The sequence below is a fragment of the Scardinius erythrophthalmus genome (assembly GCF_964197995.2).
Source record: "Scardinius erythrophthalmus genome assembly, chromosome: 8".
Lineage (NCBI taxonomy): Eukaryota > Metazoa > Chordata > Actinopteri > Cypriniformes > Leuciscidae > Scardinius > Scardinius erythrophthalmus.
The window spans coordinates 43183159-43203700 of NC_138228.1; the positions used below are offsets into that span (position 1 = coordinate 43183159).

Here is a 20542-nt window from a genome sequence, read left to right on the forward strand (position 1 = left end):
TCACGTACCAAGTGATGCGTATAACCACGGTCAAGAAATCTTTGACAAAGTTCTCCCGCTTGTCGCTCAAATGTTTCCTCATTATGACAGATACGGCGCACACGCAATAGTTGACTATAAGGTAGGCTACGTTTGAGAGAGGGTGGATGGAAACTCTGGTAATGTAAAAATGAGTTACGATCCGTCTCTTTTCTATAGATTTCCGTATGCAACGCGTTATCTGCCTTCCTCACTAAAACATCCAAAAACGGCAGGGCATTGTCATCATGTGTCAACGTGAATTTTATAGAGAGTAGTCAGTATTTACATAATTATGAAAGACAGTTAATTCTTCTTTTGGACCAGACCACACAAAAAATATGTCATCAATGTATCTGTGCCACACTTTCAAATGTTGTTTAAAAGGATTATGGTTGTCAATAAAATCATGTTCAAATTTACCCATAAATAGATTGGCATAATTAGGTGCCATGGGTGAACCCATGGCAGTACCTTGGGTTTGTAGAAAAAAGCTGTTTTGAAACATGAAATAATTTTTAGTTAAAACTTCACTAGCCAATGACAAGATGAACTCAGTATGTGGCACTTGGTTAATCGATAAGTAATATCCTAAGGCCGCTAAACCTGCATCATGTGGGATGTTGGTATATAAACTGGTTACATCCATAGAGCACAAGATATCAGTTTCATTCACTTCTCCAATACAAGACAGTTTTACCAAAAAATCAGTGGTGTCTTTTAAAAAAGATGGCAAGTTATGTACTAAATCCTTTATATGATAATTAACGAATTTTGACAAAGGCTCGGTCATAGATTGATTCCCAGACACAATCGGGCGGCCAGGCGGATTATCCAACCTTTTATGAATTTTAGGCAAAGTATAAAACACAGGTCTTAACGGATTATTCTGCAGCAAATATTTATATTCTCTTTCATCAATAATTGCGTCAGACAAGGCTCTCTTCAATGTGGATTTAATGTCTTAACCAAATTTAATTGTGGGATCACCGTTTAAACGCACATAAAAGTTAGTGTCACCAAGCTGTCTCTCAATTTCTTGTACATAAGTGTCCCTATCCTGAATGACAATGGATCCTCCTTTATCCGCAGATTTAATTACAATTTCAGTATCAGACATTAATTCGTGCAATGCTTCTTTCTCAGAGTTCATAAGATTGTGTCTAATAGAGTAGTCACCCGGCTTAAGACAGGAAAAAACGTCTTGTTCCACCAGTCGACAAAAAGTTTCAACTGAAGAGTTGTTCATGGGAGGAATAAAGGTGCTCTTGGGTTTAAACACAATCTTTTTAACGGCGGGAGAGGATTCCTCGGGTAGAGTAGTGATTTGTTGGCTATATTGTCTTACAGTTCCTTTTGAGTAGAAAGCCTTCAGCCTAATCGATCGAAAGAACTTAAACATTTCTATTTTAGTCATAAAAGGATCATTCCCCTTAACGGGTACAAATGAAAGACCTTTAGATAAAACAGAAAGTTGGTCTTGACTTAGCTGTTTAGTTGAGATGTTGATGACACTGTCTTTTAGCTCTGTCCTCTTATGCTTCTTCCTCCCCCTCCGCGTTTTCCGGTGCCGCCCTGGTACGTTCGGGGAGGTGCTGGATTGGGTCTGGTGTCGGAGCGTAAAAAACGCCTGGTTGTAGATGAATCAGTGTCAGTGCTCCAGTCTCCAGATGAGGCGCTACTCACAGTGTTCCGTTGTCTTTGTCTTTGCTTCGGCCTCCCTCCAAGGCCATGGTTCTCTCGCAACCAGGGGTAAACATTGTTGTTTCGATAGTCCATAGTGTCTCTACGGTATTTCTCCATTTTTTTCAGTTGCGTCTCTGTTTTGTATGTACTTATCTGTGCGTCACACTTCTGTAGGAGTTCTTTTAGTTGCGCAGAGGAGAATTTCGTCTTAAGCTGTGTCTCTAGGTCAGAGATTTCTTGTTTGATTGTAGACAGTTTCTTGTTTTGATTGTCAACAATTAATAGCATCAGATCAAGAGAACACTTGTTGAGAATATCGCACCATCTCTTGCAAAACTCCGGGTCATCCCGGCCCAAAGTAGGTTCTTTCATGATACGTAATCCTCTGGGTATACGCTTGTTCCTCCAGTATTGAGAGAGTACACTTCCATGAAGCAAAGCTCTTGTTTCTTTCTTGTGTAAATCCTCCAGTTGATTGTATTGTGTTTCCCAATTATCAGCCGATGTTTCAATCGTAAGTATGGGAAAAAGAATTTGCTCAGAGTCTTGTTCGGTGTAGGCAAAAGTGCTGGCTCTCACATTAGTGAGGCGCTCCACTTCTTCATAAGACATGGTTAGAGGAGCTCCGCTCAATAGAATAACTGATTAATGAGGATAGGAGCAGGCTTCACTCAATTTTGATAATACCCTTTTTAGAGTGCTGGCCTAAAAGTATAATACATAAGAATAGGACAGAGGCCGCACTATGCATAAACGTTTTTTATTCGTTGCACAAACGCGTTTCGGCGTGTGCCTTCTTCAGGTACTGCCATGGGTTCACCCATGGTACCTAATTATGCCAATCTATTTATGGGTAAATTTGAACATGATTTTATTGACAACCATAATCCTTTTAAACAACAATTGAAAGTGTGGCACAGATACATTGATGACATATTTTTTGTGTGGTCTGGTCCAAAAGAAGAATTAACTGTCTTTCATAATTATGTAAATACTAGACTACTCTCTATAAAATTCACGTTGACACATGATGACAATGCCCTGCCGTTTTTGGATGTTTTAGTGAGGAAGGCAGATAACGCGTTGCATACGGAAATCTATAGAAAAGAGACGGATCGTAACTCATTTTTACATTACCAGAGTTTCCATCCACCCTCTCTCAAACGTAGCCTACCTTATAGTCAACTATTGCGTGTGCGCCGTATCTGTCATAATGAGGAAACATTTGAGCGACAAGCGGGAGAACTTTGTCAAAGATTTCTTGACCGTGGTTATACGCATCACTTGGTACGTGACAGCTTAGAGCGCGCGCGCAGTACACAAGGTGCTGATTTATTGTCCAAACGCATCTATCACAACAACTCGAACAACACCGTTACATTTGTATCAACTTATGGACAGATTTCTAATAGGTTGCAGAACATTGTGCATCGCCACTGGCACATTCTGAAAAGTGACCCGGTTATAGGGCAAACTTTCCAAGACCCGCCACGTAGTTGTTTTAAACGAGCACCTAGTCTTAGAGACCGTTTAGTACGTTCACACCTCCCTGCACCAACACAAACGCATTTTCTTTCTAAAATTCCACAAGGTAATTTTAAGTGTTTGAACTGTGTAGCATGTAACTTTATGCTCACGGAAAATCATTTTATACATCCGAAAACAGGTAGGGTATACAAAGTAAGAGGTAGAATCACATGCGTATCTACTTTTATTGTGTATTTACTGACATGCCCCTGTGGCTTGTTCTATGTGGGGAAGACCATGAGACAACTCAAGACACGAATTTTTGAGCATAAATGTGCGATCAGAAGGAATGATGAGAAATCATCAGTCGCAAGGCACTTTAATCTAGTGGGATATGACGTCAGTATGCTCAAGTTCATGGGCTTAGAAGTGGTTAATCGAGCTCCAAGAGGGGGAGACCGTGAGAACCGCCTCTTGCAGCGAGAAGCCTGGTATATTTTTAATCTAAACACATGTATTCCTAATGGGTTGAATGAAGAGTTGTCACTGAGTTGTTTTTTATAAATATAAAACTGAGATGATTCTTGTTTTTTATAATTGTAAAACTGGGTTTATTCTTGTCTATGAAACATCTGTGTATTGTAAGTCATTTTGTATGCAGCCTAGAATTATTGTCTTTAATTAATTGTCTTTTGTTGATATGTGTGTAGCATACTTTGAATTCATTGGCTTACGAGTTTATGGGTGTGTCATTGGTGGGGGCATATAAGATTGGTCACAATGTCTGTTTGATTGCACACTGAAGAAGGCACACGCCGAAACGCGTTTGTGCAACGAATAAAAAACGTTTATGCATAGTGCGGCCTCTGTCCTATTCTTATGTATTATACTTTTAGGCCAGCACTCTAAAAAGGGTATTATCAAAATTGAGTGAAGCCTGCTCCTATCCTCATTAATCAGTTATTCTATTGAGCGGAGCTCCTCTAACCATGTCTTATGAAGAAGTGGAGCGCCTCACTAATGTGAGAGCCAGCACTTTTGCCTACACCGAACAAGACTCTGAGCAAATTCTTTTTCCCATACTTACGATTGAAACATCGGCTGATAATTGGGAAACACAATACAATCAACTGGAGGATTTACACAAGAAAGAAACAAGAGCTTTGCTTCATGGAAGTGTACTCTCTCAATACTGGAGGAACAAGCGTATAGCCAGAGGATTACGTATCATGAAAGAACCTACTTTGGGCCGGGATGACCCGGAGTTTTGCAAGAGATGGTGCGATATTCTCAACAAGTGTTCTCTTGATCTGATGCTATTAATTGTTGACAATCAAAACAAGAAACTGTCTACAATCAAACAAGAAATCTCTGACCTAGAGACACAGCTTAAGACGAAATTCTCCTCTGCGCAACTAAAAGAACTCCTACAGAAGTGTGACGCACAGATAAGTACATACAAAACAGAGACGCAACTGAAAAAAATGGAGAAATACCGTAGAGACACTATGGACTATCGAAACAACAATGTTTACCCCTGGTTGCGAGAGAACCATGGCCTTGGAGGGAGGCCGAAGCAAAGACAAAGACAACGGAACACTGTGAGTAGCGCCTCATCTGGAGACTGGAGCACTGACACTGATTCATCTACAACCAGGCGTTTTTTACGCTCCGACACCAGACCCAATCCAGCACCTCCCCGAACGTACCAGGGCGGCACCGGAAAACGCGGAGGGGGAGGAAGAAGCATAAGAGGACAGAGCTAAAAGACAGTGTCATCAACATCTCAACTAAACAGCTAAGTCAAGACCAACTTTCTGTTTTATCTAAAGGTCTTTCATTTGTACCCGTTAAGGGGAATGATCCTTTTATGACTAAAATAGAAATGTTTAAGTTCTTTCGATCGATTAGGCTGAAGGCTTTCTACTCAAAAGGAACTGTAAGACAATATAGCCAACAAATCACTACTCTACCCGAGGAATCCTCTCCCGCCGTTAAAAAGATTGTGTTTAAACCCAAGAGCACCTTTATTCCTCCCATGAACAACTCTTCAGTTGAAACTTTTTGTCGACTGGTGGAACAAGACGTTTTTTCCTGTCTTAAGCCGGGTGACTACTCTATTAGACACAATCTTATGAACTCTGAGAAAGAAGCATTGCACGAATTAATGTCTGATACTGAAATTGTAATTAAATCTGCGGATAAAGGAGGATCCATTGTCATTCAGGATAGGGACACTTATGTACAAGAAATTGAGAGACAGCTTGGTGACACTAACTTTTATGTGCGTTTAAACGGTGATCCCACAATTAAATTTGGTTAAGACATTAAATCCACATTGAAGAGAGCCTTGTCTGACGCAATTATTGATGAAAGAGAATATAAATATTTGCTGCAGAATAATCCGTTAAGACCTGTGTTTTATACTTTGCCTAAAATTCATAAAAGGTTGGATAATCCGCCTGGCCGCCCGATTGTGTCTGGGAATCAATCTATGACCGAGCCTTTGTCAAAATTCGTTAATTATCATATAAAGGATTTAGTACATAACTTGCCATCTTTTTTAAAAGACACCACTGATTTTTTGGTAAAACTGTCTTGTATTGGAGAAGTGAATGAAACTGATATCTTGTGCTCTATGGATGTAACCAGTTTATATACCAACATCCCACATGATGCAGGTTTAGCGGCCTTAGGATATTACTTATCGATTAACCAAGTGCCACATACTGAGTTCATCTTGTCATTGGCTAGTGAAGTTTTAACTAAAAATTATTTCATGTTTCAAAACAGCTTTTTTCTACAAACCCAAGGTACTGCCATGGGTTCACCCATGGCACCTAATTATGCCAATCTATTTATGGGTAAATTTGAACATGATTTTATTGACAACCATAATCCTTTTAAACAACATTTGAAAGTGTGGCACAGATACATTGATGACATATTTTTTGTGTGGTCTGGTCCAAAAGAAGAATTAACTGTCTTTCATAATTATGTAAATACTGACTACTCTCTATAAAATTCACGTTGACACATGATGACAATGCCCTGCCGTTTTTGGATGTTTTAGTGAGGAAGGCAGATAACGCGTTGCATACGGAAATCTATAGAAAAGAGACGGATCGTAACTCATTTTTACATTACCAGAGTTTCCATCCACCCTCTCTCAAACGTAGCCTACCTTATAGTCAACTATTGCGTGTGCGCCGTATCTGTCATAATGAGGAAACATTTGAGCGACAAGCGGGAGAACTTTGTCAAAGATTTCTTGACCGTGGTTATACGCATCACTTGGTACGTGACTGCTTAGAGCGCGCGCGCAGTACACAACGTGCTGATTTATTGTCCAAACGCATCTATCACAACAACTCGAACAACACCGTTACATTTGTATCAACTTATGGACAGATTTCTAATAGGTTGCAGAACATTGTGCATCGCCACTGGCACATTCTGAAAAGTGACCCGGTTATAGGGCAAACTTTCCAAGACCCGCCACGTAGTTGTTTTAAACGAGCACCTAGTCTTAGAGACCGTTTAGTACGTTCACACCTCCCTGCACCAACACAAACGCATTTTCTTTCTAAAATTCCACAAGGTAATTTTAAGTGTTTGAACTGTGTAGCATGTAACTTTATGCTCACGGAAAATCATTTTATACATCCGAAAACAGGTAGGGTATACAAAGTAAGAGGTAGAATCACATGCGTATCTACTTTTATTGTGTATTTACTGACATGCCCCTGTGGCTTGTTCTATGTGGGGAAGACCATGAGACAACTCAAGACACGAATTTTTGAGCATAAATGTGCGATCAGAAGGAATGATGAGAAATCATCAGTCGCAAGGCACTTTAATCTAGTGGGACATGACGTCAGTATGCTCAAGTTCATGGGCTTAGAGGTGGTTAATCGAGCTCCAAGAGGGGGAGACCGTGAGAACCGCCTCTTGCAGCGAGAAGCCTGGTATATTTTTAATCTAAACACATGTATTCCCAATGGGTTGAATGAAGAGTTGTCACTGAGTTGTTTTTTATAAATATAAAACTGAGATGATTCTTGTTTTTTATAATTGTAAAACTGGGTTTATTCTTGTCTATGAAACATCTGTGTATTGTAAGTCATTTTGTATGCAGCCTAGAATTATTGTCTTTAATTAATTGTCTTTTGTTGATATGTGTGTAGCATACTTTGAATTCATTGGCTTACGAGTTTATGGGTGTGTCATTGGTGGGGGCATATAAGATTGGTCACAATGTCTGTTTGATTGCACACTGAAGAAGGCACACGCCGAAACGCGTTTGTGCAACGAATAAAAAACGTTTATGCATAGTGCGGCCTCTGTCCTATTCTTATGTATTATACTTTTAGGCCAGCACTCTAAAAAGGGTATTATCAAAATTGAGTGAAGCCTGCTCCTATCCTCATTAATCATAATACATTTCACACAATTATACATTTATACCTTTATTATATTATTACTTATTATAATTTTTATATTATTATTAGTAATAATTAAAAACTATATTATTAGTAGTAGTATTATTATACTTTATTATATTATTATTTATACCTTTATTATATTATTACATTTATACAATTATACCTAACTGCTGGCCATTGAGAGGACACTGGTCAAGTCACTGGAAAAGACGCCTAGTTGGTACGACAGGGTCACAGAGCATTTTCTTGAAAAGGAACGTAGGGTAGAATTTACGTATAAATAAATGGACAATTTTTATGATGTAGGCCGAAAATGAGCTTCCCCTCTTTGAAATACCAGCAGCCGCCACTGGATGGGAAGAGTACTGAGGAGCACCTTACCAGCATCCAGTGAAGTCCTGCGACCAACTACTCCCAAAGGTGTTCATCAGGTGCCCCAAACCCTGCAAAAGAAGCAAGCATGTCACTACAATGTGGGAGCAAAAGCCCTGCCAGAACTGCATGCATGTAATACCGTACACATTGAAACAAACAGAGGGTGGCAGCCGGGTCTCACTGTTTCCAGTGCCGGCCCGTGGGGTTGTGGGGCCCTAGGCAAGATCATGAAAATTGGCCCCACTGGAGTAAAAAACTCTCATAACAATTTTATGAAGGAAGAGAAAGCACATGATATGACAATTTCAATATTTAAGTTTGTAAATGTGTATTAAGTGTAGCATTCAAAAATGAAAAAAATATTTACATGAAACTCAAATAAATGAAGTAAAATGTGTGAATTGTACATAAATTATAATATATATATATATATATATATATATATATATATATATATATATATATATATATATAAATAAAATTAGGCTATAGATTGCTCAATATATAAGTTTATAAAAGTGTAACATTCAACGTACATATGAAAAAACACTAAGAAACTAAGAGATTTTTAGCATAGCCCTAGCCTAGTACATAAAAGACAGAAAGCACACATAAAAAAATAAAGCATATAAAATAAAGCATAAATTAAAGGTATTTTTGTAAATGCAGTAGTAATTATGCATAATGACTAGAAATGCAGTAGGCTACTACATTTTAACTTTTTACTGATGATCACAATAATAAAAATGTTTTGTATTATTTAGAAATGTTTAAATATTAATTTGGAAAGAGTGAGAAACCTGTTTTTAGCGGTAAGGGAGAATGGATGGGGTGGGTTAGGACTGCATGATAATAATGGAACTGATAATCACAATTATTTTGCTCAAAATTATAATAGTGATTATTAATTACCATTATTCTCAGTTGAGAAATTGCAGAAAAAGAGACAGTTAATATAAATTAATTGCATAAATAGCCTATCAAAAGGGGTAAAACGGCCATTTTGAGGTCTGAGATGGTCCACCTTAATTTAAAAAAACTACGATAACTTCATCAGAGGATTAAAATCTATACAAAATGCATGGGTAGATAATTCTTAACACGCTGAATGTGGCCCAATTTTTCCATGTCTGTCTGTCTGTCGGCGATCATGGGCATTGTTACATTTATTAGTAAAACTAATAATACAGCAATAAATAACGCACTATTTATAGAAGTCAGAAGAACACACCTTTACTTTGAGCTTGTCTTTATTCCTCAACCATTCTCCTCTTCCTTTTTTCAGCTCCAGAAAGATGGCGTTTGGATGCCTCACAGTTTAACATATTATTATTTCAATTAACTAAAAATAGCATTGCTGTATGACTACGACTCTGACGAGACTTCGTGACGTTATGACAGACAAGGCAATCCAAATATGTGAAGTCGATATTACCATAGAGATTATAATATTTGGTATTTTATTTTTGACAGCACATTTTCTGTCATGCAAAATGCCTCATATAGGCCTAAGAAATTAAGCATTACTAAAGGATAAGAGCACCACAAAAAAAAAAAAAGTCTCTTGTTTCTAAAACGTGAGCATTTTGGAGAGAAGTGTGGTGGAATCCGTGTGTGTGAATACTGTCATAATTACGGAGGTCTCCCACTATATCTCGGGCGGTATTATGCAAATTAGCATGTGACGAGCTACTGTGTATATTTCTTATGTTTTCGTATTTTATTCGTTCTATTGTTATGTATTTATTATCTTTTTCGGAAATTTGTCATGTCTGAACTATACAGAGCTATCCTTTTTATGTATGTTGTAGGTCTGGGTAATTTATTAGATACTCACCGTCTCTGTGAACTGTATCATGATTAGTCAGGTCCATGCAATGCGTCGGGCTTGTCTGACTGCGGAAGTCGAGATGCACGCACCTAAGTGAATTTTAAATATTATGCTTAATTAACGATTTATAAAGTATAGTTATTGTTAGGTACAGGTGCCCCCTCTGGCAAGGCGGGGCCCTAGGCGACCGCCTATGTCGCCTAATGGACGGGCCGGCTCTGACTGTTTCCAAACGAAATGAGCCAAGGTCATACAGTGTTGTCAATGCAGCAGGACGACAATTTCGTCGCAACAGGCCCTACCTAAGGCAACATACACAAGCACACAGAAACATTTGATCCTGCAGATGAGCCTAATGACGGCGTACACTCCAACATCCCAGAGGCACATGAAGTGCGTCAGGTTGGTTGGCACAGGGTGTACCAGATCAAGCCTTACATAAAACCAGTACCACAATCACCAGGATTGGTCGGGTCGTGAAAGTTCCTGTGAGGTTTCAGGACTACTGTATGGACTGACTATAAGTTTGCCTAGTAATTAAGGTTAGACATGTTAAGCTTTGAACTGCTTATTTAACAATATGTTTGCTATAAATGAGAAAGACAATGTTCCTGTTATGTGGACTTTAAGAGCTATATTTAGTGTTCTTATATCCTGTTTATAGCTAGTATTGTTCCCTGAGAAAAAGGGGGATGTGGTGCATTTTGTGGTGTAATTGCATATTGACTCCTTGTTTCTTATTACTGCGGTTATCAGGAGTGAGTGATGTACATGTACAGGCTGGTGAGCAGCACAAGAAGAAGCCAGCATAAATAAAGCCTTCCCTTACCTCCTGTCTCATGACAAATTTCTCAGCATCCCGCCACCACCCCATCACCTCACATTCAGATGGGTCTGCTCATAGATACCCATGATCTATACATTCACAGGGGGGAGTACTCTGGGGTCGGGCCGAATTCCGAGCTCGGAGCCCTCCCCCCGGACAGCAAGCCAAATACGCATTATAATATTACATTATAATTTGATTTCATTAACATGTGAACTCGTGAATAAATATCTAGTTCTGAGATACGTGTAGTTTAATAAATGCACTAGGCCTACAAGAGAAGGAACACTACAGTAACGAACTACAATGTCCTTTACTTTCATAGAATGAACCCACTGAAACTCTCATACAGCTGAGACAGGAGAACTACAGCAGCACGGTTTGCAATGGAGCAGGTGCTGCTAAGCAGACTATGAGAAAATATCAGTGTCCTTTTTTCTTCTTTTTTTTAAATAAAAAAGTTACACGTGCGGCAGCGTAAGAATAAACAATGATTTATAGCCGACTCATTTCTGAAATTGATTACAGATGACAGGCAATACGTTGAAATGACAAGTATACTTCTTTGCTAGTAGGGAGGAATATAAACAGACCTACGTTTCCATTATTTGACTGTCAACCAATATTTTCTACTCAATTTGAGTATTTTGCACGGCTGTTTTTTCGTTATTTTGATATTTCGTATTATCTATGTCGCTCAGCACCACAGACGAGGGACTGGGATACGAAGCTGGAATCAGGGCTGTAGCTGACACAGGATCTCATAAACTTCGGTAAAATAAAAGAAGATCATTTTAAATGTTTACATGTAAGACGGACGCTATTGGCCATTTTAAAAAGCTTTTCGCTATGTCCCGCCCTGACTTCCTGTTACAAAAGGAACGTAAACACATCGAGTGAAACTGGATCGTCAAGCCAATTCAACGGTAGTCGATACATATAAAGTGTCCTTGAAATTTTACTATTTTTAGGTTAATTAACTGGAAGCTTCTTCCAGTGACTATTATTTACTTCGTTTTTTTAAAGTAGGCCTATTCTACATTTAGCAAACTAAGACCAATCAAATCAGTTTTCTGTCTGTTTCAGAGCAGGGAAAAAAGTTTCAATGATTTGACATTTATAAGTCACATTCAGAATTATGAGTGATCGTGATCAATTCTGTTGTTATGTTGCTATTAGTAAAATAAGGAAATGGTTGCTTTTTAGACATACAGTTTTTGTTTTGTTTATTTAAAACAGACGTTAAATTTGTGAACATCTTGACATTTCTGCAATTCAGATGGCTTTCTGTTTGTGTGATGTGGTTTTACACCACATGGTGGCAGCATGTGGTCAAAGTAGCAAAAGTAATTTGTTCAAAGAGTGGATTAAAAAAAAAAAAAAAAACTTTTTTGTTACAAAACTATTGAAACCTTGACTCTCATGGTCATGCATAATAATATGTATATGCTTATATTTAGTCTTCCACCACAAACCACCACAACAGCAAACTATACGTGTGTATAAATACTGAAAAATGCTTCCTTAGGTCAGTGGTTCTCAACTCCAGTCCTCGGGACCCGTTGCTCTGCACATTTTGTATGTCTCTCTTATCTGACACACTCAGTTCAGTTCATGGAGTCTCTCCTAATGAGCTGATCATTGATCTGGTTCAGGTGTGTTAAATAAAGGAGACATACAAAATGTGCAGAGCAGCGGGTCCCGAGGACTGGAGTTGAGAACCACTGCCTTAGGTAATGATTTAAATATATTTGATTCACAATTTGAGGTTAGCAATATTAATACAGATGAGGAAAACCATAAGGATGAGATATTGGGTTTTGTTAGGGGAAAGGAAGATCTGGTCATTACTGAAATGTATGTAAGAAAGGAGCTTTATAAAGTTACATCAGGAAAGCATGTGCACCAGACAATATCCATGGATGCGTATTACAAGTCTGTGCTAATCAATTAGCACCAGTTTTTATTTTTAATCTTTCTCTTAATCAGGGTGTTGTTCCCACAAGATGTAAGTCTTAAATTATCATCCCGGTCCCTAAAACCCCTTTTCCTGCCTCTCTGAACGATTGTCGTCCTGTGGAACTCACTTCTATAGTGATGAAGTGCTTTGAAAAATTGGTCGGAGCTTATATTTGTTCCTCTCTCCCGAGTGGTCTGGACCCTTTACAGTTTGCCGATAGGCCTAATAGGTCTACAGATGACACTATTATTAACTACATATTGCACTTTGCTCTTTCACATCTGGATCAGAGGAAAGTGAACTATGTGTTCACGGATGCTTTTCGTGGATTAGCTCTGCTTTTAACAGTGTTGTCCCCTTACACCTCTGCAAAAAGCTCTAAATTCTAAGGCTAAATTCCTCTATTTGTCACTGGATCTTTGATTTTTTGTGCCCTTTTTTATAATATTTGACACAGCATTTTCATTGGAAACGTTACTGGACCCTGAGAAGCAATACAGAGAGACTGAGATGAATTTTTTATCCTCAGGCAATCTGGCTATTAAATGAGGACACTTGATGAGTCTGTAGAACTTTTAAGCTATGTATAAAAACACATACATTACATACAGAAACGGACTGTAACTTTGTTGTTGGTATTGTTGCAATGTAGGCAATAACCTAGAGGAAAACCATTTCACTATATTGCAACATGTGACAGATAATGTGACACTGAACCTTGAACCTATGTTTGTTTGCTCTTCTAAACAAAGCTTGCATTGTTCTCTTTGTATCAGTGTATTCTGGACATTGCTTCATTGATTTCCCTTTGCTCCAGCTGGTACAGTGGCCACAGCTTTGATTACTGCTCCTCTCCTAATAACAGCCAGTGCAATTGCATTGTATGATTTTAGTTTTTTTTTTTTAAATTTAAGGTAAGACTCCTAGTTTGGCTAATATGTAATTTGTACATATGTCTTGCTATCTGTAGTGTATGCTATTTAATTAAAGGCTCATTGCTCAGTGTTTTAACTAGTACTAACCCTTGTTAAAAGCAAAATTTTAAAAGAGTACTTATCAGAGAAATAATATGCTTTAAAATGGTATGAATTAAATGCAATGTTTTCAGACACTTAATTGCATGTTATTTACAATTAAGTTAAAATGTATCGTAGTTGAAATTTATATTAAATCCAATCAGATGAACTTAAGTACTGTACATCTTTATGTGTAATTTCATTATTATTTCTGTTGTCTTAGTGTTAAATGGTAAACTAAAATATACTTTATAAATTTAAAAACATACATTTCTATTGAAACTTGTGTCATGTATTGAAATATATTTGTAATTACACTTTTGAAATGATGAAATTCCAGTTTAGACACTTAAGCAATTCGAGTGCACAATTATGCACACTTTTTTTTTCACAAGGGACTACTACTACTACTACTACTACTACTGCTCTTATTCAACAGAGAGGCCAAACTTTACAGCAACAAACAGGGAGAATGTGCTCTTAGGAAAAGAGACAAAATTGCTGTTTACAAAAAAATTTGATATTAGGGACACTGCAAAGACAAAATGCAGTAACTGCACAACTGCACCAAAATGTTGTTGTCGTTTTCATATCCAGTGTAAACATAGGCACGGTATTTTATATAAAATATTCAGTAATTTTTTTAAAATCTTCTTGTTCTTTTTCAGAGAATGTCAAAAAGAGAGGGACTCAGGGCAGACTCGACCCACTTCACTTTAGGGGGAGCACCGTTTCTGATCCTGGGAGGCTCCATTCATTACTTCCGGGTCCACAGGGCACACTGGAGAGACCGGCTGCTGAAACTGAAGGCCTGTGGTCTCAATACTCTCACTACGTAAGACCATGACAGGTGTTCAAGGACACTTTATTTTCCCTCTCAAAATCATCTTGAAGAGTCTTATTCGTTCTGTCTGTCAGGTATGTGCCATGGAATCTGCATGAACCAGAAAGAGGAGTTTATCTCTTTCAGGAGCAGCTGGATATGGAGTAAGTGATGCATCTTTTTCTTTTCTTTTTTTTTCTTTTTTTGGGTGGGGTTCCTACTTTATATTAAGTGTCTTTAACTTCTGTGAACCTACATTTAGATGAATAATTTGCTACAATGCACTTATTGTGCACAATATTTTTTACATTGTACTTATATTTAATACCTGCATGTAATTAGAGCTCTAATTAATAATCTATAATTACACTGTTGATCCTTCCCTTACATCTTAACCCACCCTTAAACCTAACCATACCACCAAACCTGTAGCTCACTGTACCCGTCCCGAATCCAACCTCACTACCAGAATTTTGGGGGGGTTTTGTACCGAAGAATTTTTGTTTTGATGTATGTACATAGTAGTTAAAGACACCAAATGTGACCTATAAGAACTTTAAGAATAAGAAGAAAATATTAGTGACAAAGTTTGGCTTAGAGATGTTTAGAGATTGGCTTTGAAAACTCTCACAGCCATATATGAGCCACAGTGATGCTTGCCTCAGCAATAAACATTTCATGTTCTGTTTTCACCAGTGTACTCATCATCAGTTTATCAAACTCTTCTGCTTGTTTAAAGGGAGTACATTCGTCTCGCAGGGGAATTAGGCCTCTGGGTGATTCTGCGTCCAGGGCCATATATATGTGCTGAGTGGGATTTGGGCGGTTTACCAAGGTTAGTGCATCACCTGTGTTATGAAAATAATTATTATTTTTGTGTGTGTGGTGAATGTGTGTTCATCTTTTCTTGTTTGCTTTAGTCTTTGGTACTGTTCTCATGCTTGTCAAAATTGCAAGCCGCATTTTTTTTTTTTTTTATGAAATAAATGTACTATATGTTTAGTTCGATAATATTTTTATTTAATATTTTGTATTTTAAAGGGACTTTATGGTACTAAATTATATGTATGTATATGTATATTTGTTAAACACACTTTACTCTAAAACTGTGAGAAAATCAAAACCATAAATCTAAACAAGTTGTGTTCCAAATTTGAGGCTGATATCTCAGAAAATGAGCTTCCAGTAAGAATTTGTTTGTGCGCAGTACCAAACGTTTAACAATAAAAATGTGACAATTTTTTCAGGAGTCAGGACCATTTAACCTTTTCGTGAATTAATGTCCATGATTTTTTTTTTGGGCACAACAAGTGCCAAAACCTTTACCAAGTTCCGTAGCATTTTGATGAAGTAAAAAACAAACAGCAAACAAAATGACAGTTTTGAAAAAGGAATACAAAAGAACAGCACCAAAGGTTTAATATCACAGGTTTGTGTTAGTAATACTTTTTTTTTATCTTGTTTTAATTAGCTGGCTGCTGCAAGATAAGAAAATGAAACTAAGAACGACCTACTCTGGTTTCACAAGTGCTGTGAACTCGTACTTTGATAATCTGATTCCAAGAATCACACCCCTCCAGGTGCCTTTTTTTCACCTGTTTTTATTTGTTGAAAATTATTAAATAAATGTAATTGTTAATTATTGTATTGAAACTGCCTCAATTGCTCTCCATGCAGTTTGAGAATGGAGGCCCTGTTATTGCTGTTCAAGTAGAGAATGAATATGGTTCATATGCGAAGGATGAGAAATACCTGTCGTTCATCAAAGAGGTATGGAATAAAATGAAATCATTATCTTTTGCTCAATATAATAATCCATTTCTTTTATACATAAAGTTTGTTCTGAAAATCAACAGGCGTTACTGTCCCGGGGAATCTCTGAGTTTCTTATGACATCAGATAACCATGAAGGGTTAAAATGTGGAACGGTGGATGGAGGTAACGCTTATATATCCATTCATTTATTTAGTATTCTCGTTGCTTTTTAATAATGTGATATTCATAATCAATGCGATATGTTGCTTACTCTACTGTTCATTAGTTTGGGGTCAGAGGGAATCTTCTTGACAGAAGTCTCTTATGCTCACCAAGTCTGCATTTATTTGAGCAAAAATATTATCAAATAAAATGTTTTCTATTGTAATATATTTTAAAATGTAATTAATTCATGTGATGCAAAGCTGAATTTTCAGCATCATTACTCCAGTCTTAAGTGTCACATGATCCTTCAGAAATTGATTTGGTGCTCAAGAAACATTTCTAATTACTATCAATGTTGGAAACAGTTGTGTGTTTTCAGTATATTTGATGAATATAAAGTTCAAAAGAACAATTTTGAAATAATTTGAAATTGATTTTTGAACTATCTTGAACAGTGGTGTAGGGTAAGTAAAGTTCCTCTTCCACAGATTAAATTGAATTGTTCTCACTTCTTCTAAAAGTCTTGCAGACAGTGAACCTGCAGAGATTGTCAGGTGATGTACAGCATTTAGCAGAAATGCAGGTCAGTATTTTACAATGTTTCACATTTTGAATTGTTTTCATCAATTTACTTTGTTAAAATGTCCGTATCTGCATTTAAATCTGCTATAATTACAGTCGAAGTAAAACCTCGTATACTTAATGAAGATGATGTATGATAAAGAAATATGGCCTAATGAACAATGAAATACCTACAAATAGTACTTGATTATATAAAATATTAAATAACCTACAACATATAAGCAGCACAAAAGAGATCTGGGCTGCGTTCTCCGAAACTACCTTAACGCTACGTCGTTCTTAAGTTGTACCTTAAGAAGTACCTTTTCGTTAATACGTGGTTTCCGAAACCTTCTTAGTTAAGTATACCTTCTGTAAGTCATACGTTCGTAAGGTTGGTCTGGACCACTCTTAGCTTTACCTTATCACTGTTGCAGGTCTATATGAATATAATTCAGAAGTTTTAATACACCCAGACAGTGTTCAGTTAGGCTAATTCAATTGTTTTCATGCAAAGAATAAAATTGTCATTACAATGATTGTTGTTAGAATTTTAATTATATTATTATATTATACAATTTTATAAATTTATTTTAATTAAAGAGCGCTTTTAAAGGCCAGTGAAAGCATAGGCTACTGTTAAGTCCTATTCGGACGCTAATGTTTCTCATGGGCTCGTCCGGTATTTTAAACATGTACAGGGGTAAGTCGGTTATTTTAGTGCCGTCCGAATCCATAATATCAGTGTTTTTTCTCACCCAACCTGTGTAAAAATCCCTGTCCAAATTATTACCTACTGTTTTTTGACAAACAGGTCGTGTGGTAATTTAATTGCCGTCTGAATCCACATCTCCGAGTTTACAAAAGAGATTCAAAATCCACTGTTTAAATCCTTTTTGATCACTGCCGAGCACCGTACGTGACGTACACTTTTATTTACTGAAATGCTGGAAAGTATTTACAAGAACAATATTTCATCGCAGCTTCACCTCAGCGAACAAAAATGGGAAAGAGAAGAAAGCACATAAAAAATTAAAATGGTTATAATGGCAGCAATATATGATAGCCTATAATTTTAAAATATGTAGGCAAGTATAGGCTAGTAGGCCTATAGTTTGCATTATTTTTTAAAAAATCCCATGAGTCCTAATAAATGCAATTTAAACTATTTCTGAAGTGATTATTTTATAAAGAAAACCACTTTCTAGCTTAATGCAGTGAAACAGCCCCTGCACGAGAGAATAATTGATTCTCGAGCCATCGATTTCAACCAATTCAGCACCATCGCCACGGACAGCGCCGGGTAACGTCGCACGTAAGAAGGTATATCTTAAGCAGCTTCCTAAGGTATGGTTCGGGGAACACACCTAGAAATGGTATACCTTCAGTTAAGTTATACCTTAAGAGTCTTCGTAGCGCGCTAAGAGACAACGTTATCGGAGAACGCACCCCTGAACATGTCTGAGAGCATTTTCTGTGCCGCAGCCGAAGAAGCCGCTGATGGTGATGGAGTATTGGTCCGGGTGGTTTGATGTCTGGGGAGAACCTCATCATGTTTTCTCTGCGCAAGGTATAGGATCTGCCTCATCAAAGTGGGCATGTAGACATGGACACAGACGGTTTACCAGTGGGAACAAACCACCTAGAATAAGCACTGCCTTTAAATCTCTATCTACTGTAAACTTACTTTTTGCATGAGACAATGCAATATGTATAAATGTATGAAAAAATGTACTAGCAGTGCATGATCCATTTTCTCTTGTCAGTATATACTTTACTGTGTGAAAAATTCTCTCTGCTTTGACACATAATGTGTCTGCTTTTTTTCTGTTATGACAGAAATGATCTCTATAGTGCGAGAGCTTCTGGATCGTGGCATCTCCATAAATTTTTACATGTTTCATGGAGGAACCAACTTTGGATTCATGAACGGCGCAGTTGACCTGGGCTCCTACAAACCAGAGACAAGCAGCTACGGTACTGTAGTTTTAATATTCATGACCACTGGTACAATATTTTGTATATATAAATAATACACACACATGCATGTACAGTATATATTTAAGAAATATTTGCATGCATATACTGTATATACATTTATATATAATTTGTTATACAGTATATAAATATAAATATTTATATATAAATTACACTTTTTTCTTAAATATATACATGCATGTGTGTGTATTTATATATACAAAATAATTATACTCAGTCTACACACATATATTATGTAAACATAAACTTTTATTTTGGATGTGATTAATCGTTTCACAGCCCTAGAGTAAATGATGACAACATTTTCATTTTTGGGGGAATTATCCCTTTAAAGCAGCATAACTGTTTTCAATGTTGATAATAATACATGTTTCTTGAGCACCAAATCTGCATATTATAATGATTTCTGAAGGATCATGTGACACATGTAATTTTAAATGTAATTTCATGTAATTTTAAATGTTTTTACTGTATTTTTGATCAAATAAATGTAGCCTTGGTAAGCATAAGAGACTTCTTTCAAAAGTCTAAAAAATCTTACTGTCCCTAAACATTTGAAGGGTATTGTAACTGTGTTTTTAAAGTGATTGGCACTTAAACATTGTCTCTTTTAGATTATGATGCTCCATTGACTGAGAGCGGTGATTATACAACCAAGTATCATCTCTTGAGAAACCTGCTGAGCACCTACAACAGTACGTTTCTACACTGTGGGCCCTGATTTACATAATCTGCTATTTGAAAATGTATTTATGGAGCTGAATCTCTCCATCCCTCTCTGCTTGTCTCTTAATCTCGGTCTGTCTCTATCTATGACAGAGGAGCCGATATCAGAGCCGCCAGCTGTGCAGAGCAGAAGAGCATATGAGCCAGTGATTGTTTCTCATTACATTTCTCTATGGGAGAGTCTTCAGTGTGCAGAAACAGTAAGAACAATGTATCATATCACACTATTACATTCTTTCTTCTACTTCTTTACTTTCCTTAAAGGGATAGTTTACCCAAAAATGAAAATTCTGTCATCATTTACTCACCCTCATGTCCAAAACCCACAAGACTTTCGTTCATCATCGGAACACAAATGCATTTTTTAAATATTGTCTCCAAAGCAATTTTCAAGCTTCAAAAAGTTTATAAAGACATTGCAAACATAATCCATATGATTTGAGAAGTTTAAACCAAGTCTTTTGAAGAGAAACTTTATATGATGAACAGATTCACATAAACATTGATCAATGTACTATACTTATACAGAGCTCATTAAATATGTTAAACAGAAGCAAAACTGTGCGTACTTGGTACGTGAGCACAAACCTCATTGGTTTTCGCACATCAAGCATGCGCATGACCATTTGAGCTTCAATTTACCCAGTTTACATAGTTTTAGGCCTACCATTAAATATACTGTTTCACTAGAAAATGTCATATTAGGAAAGAACAGTGGTTTTGCATATGCTGCTTCATGTTGTAGGAAAAAAATAGAAAGATGAGAACATATTTGGCAAGAAATGTTCCTAAAAATGACTAAACACTATTTGTCCAATAGCATTTCCGAGCTGATGATCCTGTCAGCATGGAGAACCTTCCTGCAAACCACAACAATGGTCAGTCCTATG

The 20542-nt window shown here is 37.0% G+C and overlaps 1 protein-coding gene across 1 annotated transcript in view; it reads left to right on the forward strand.

Moving 5' to 3' along the window:
• The first annotated feature begins 11536 nt into the window (after positions 1–11536).
• Positions 11537–20542, forward strand: part of LOC308694393 (beta-galactosidase-1-like protein 2) — an 11751-nt gene continuing 2745 nt past the window's right edge. The window contains 13 exon segments of the mRNA XM_081371897.1: positions 11537–11574; positions 14293–14459; positions 14543–14611; positions 15187–15282; positions 15919–16027; positions 16125–16217; positions 16304–16385; positions 16889–16950; positions 18414–18498; positions 18768–18905; positions 19541–19621; positions 19746–19852; positions 20473–20542. Of these exon segments, the coding sequence (XP_081228023.1) occupies positions 14296–14459; positions 14543–14611; positions 15187–15282; positions 15919–16027; positions 16125–16217; positions 16304–16385; positions 16889–16950; positions 18414–18498; positions 18768–18905; positions 19541–19621; positions 19746–19852; positions 20473–20542 (1156 nt within the window). The 5' untranslated portion in view covers positions 11537–11574; positions 14293–14295.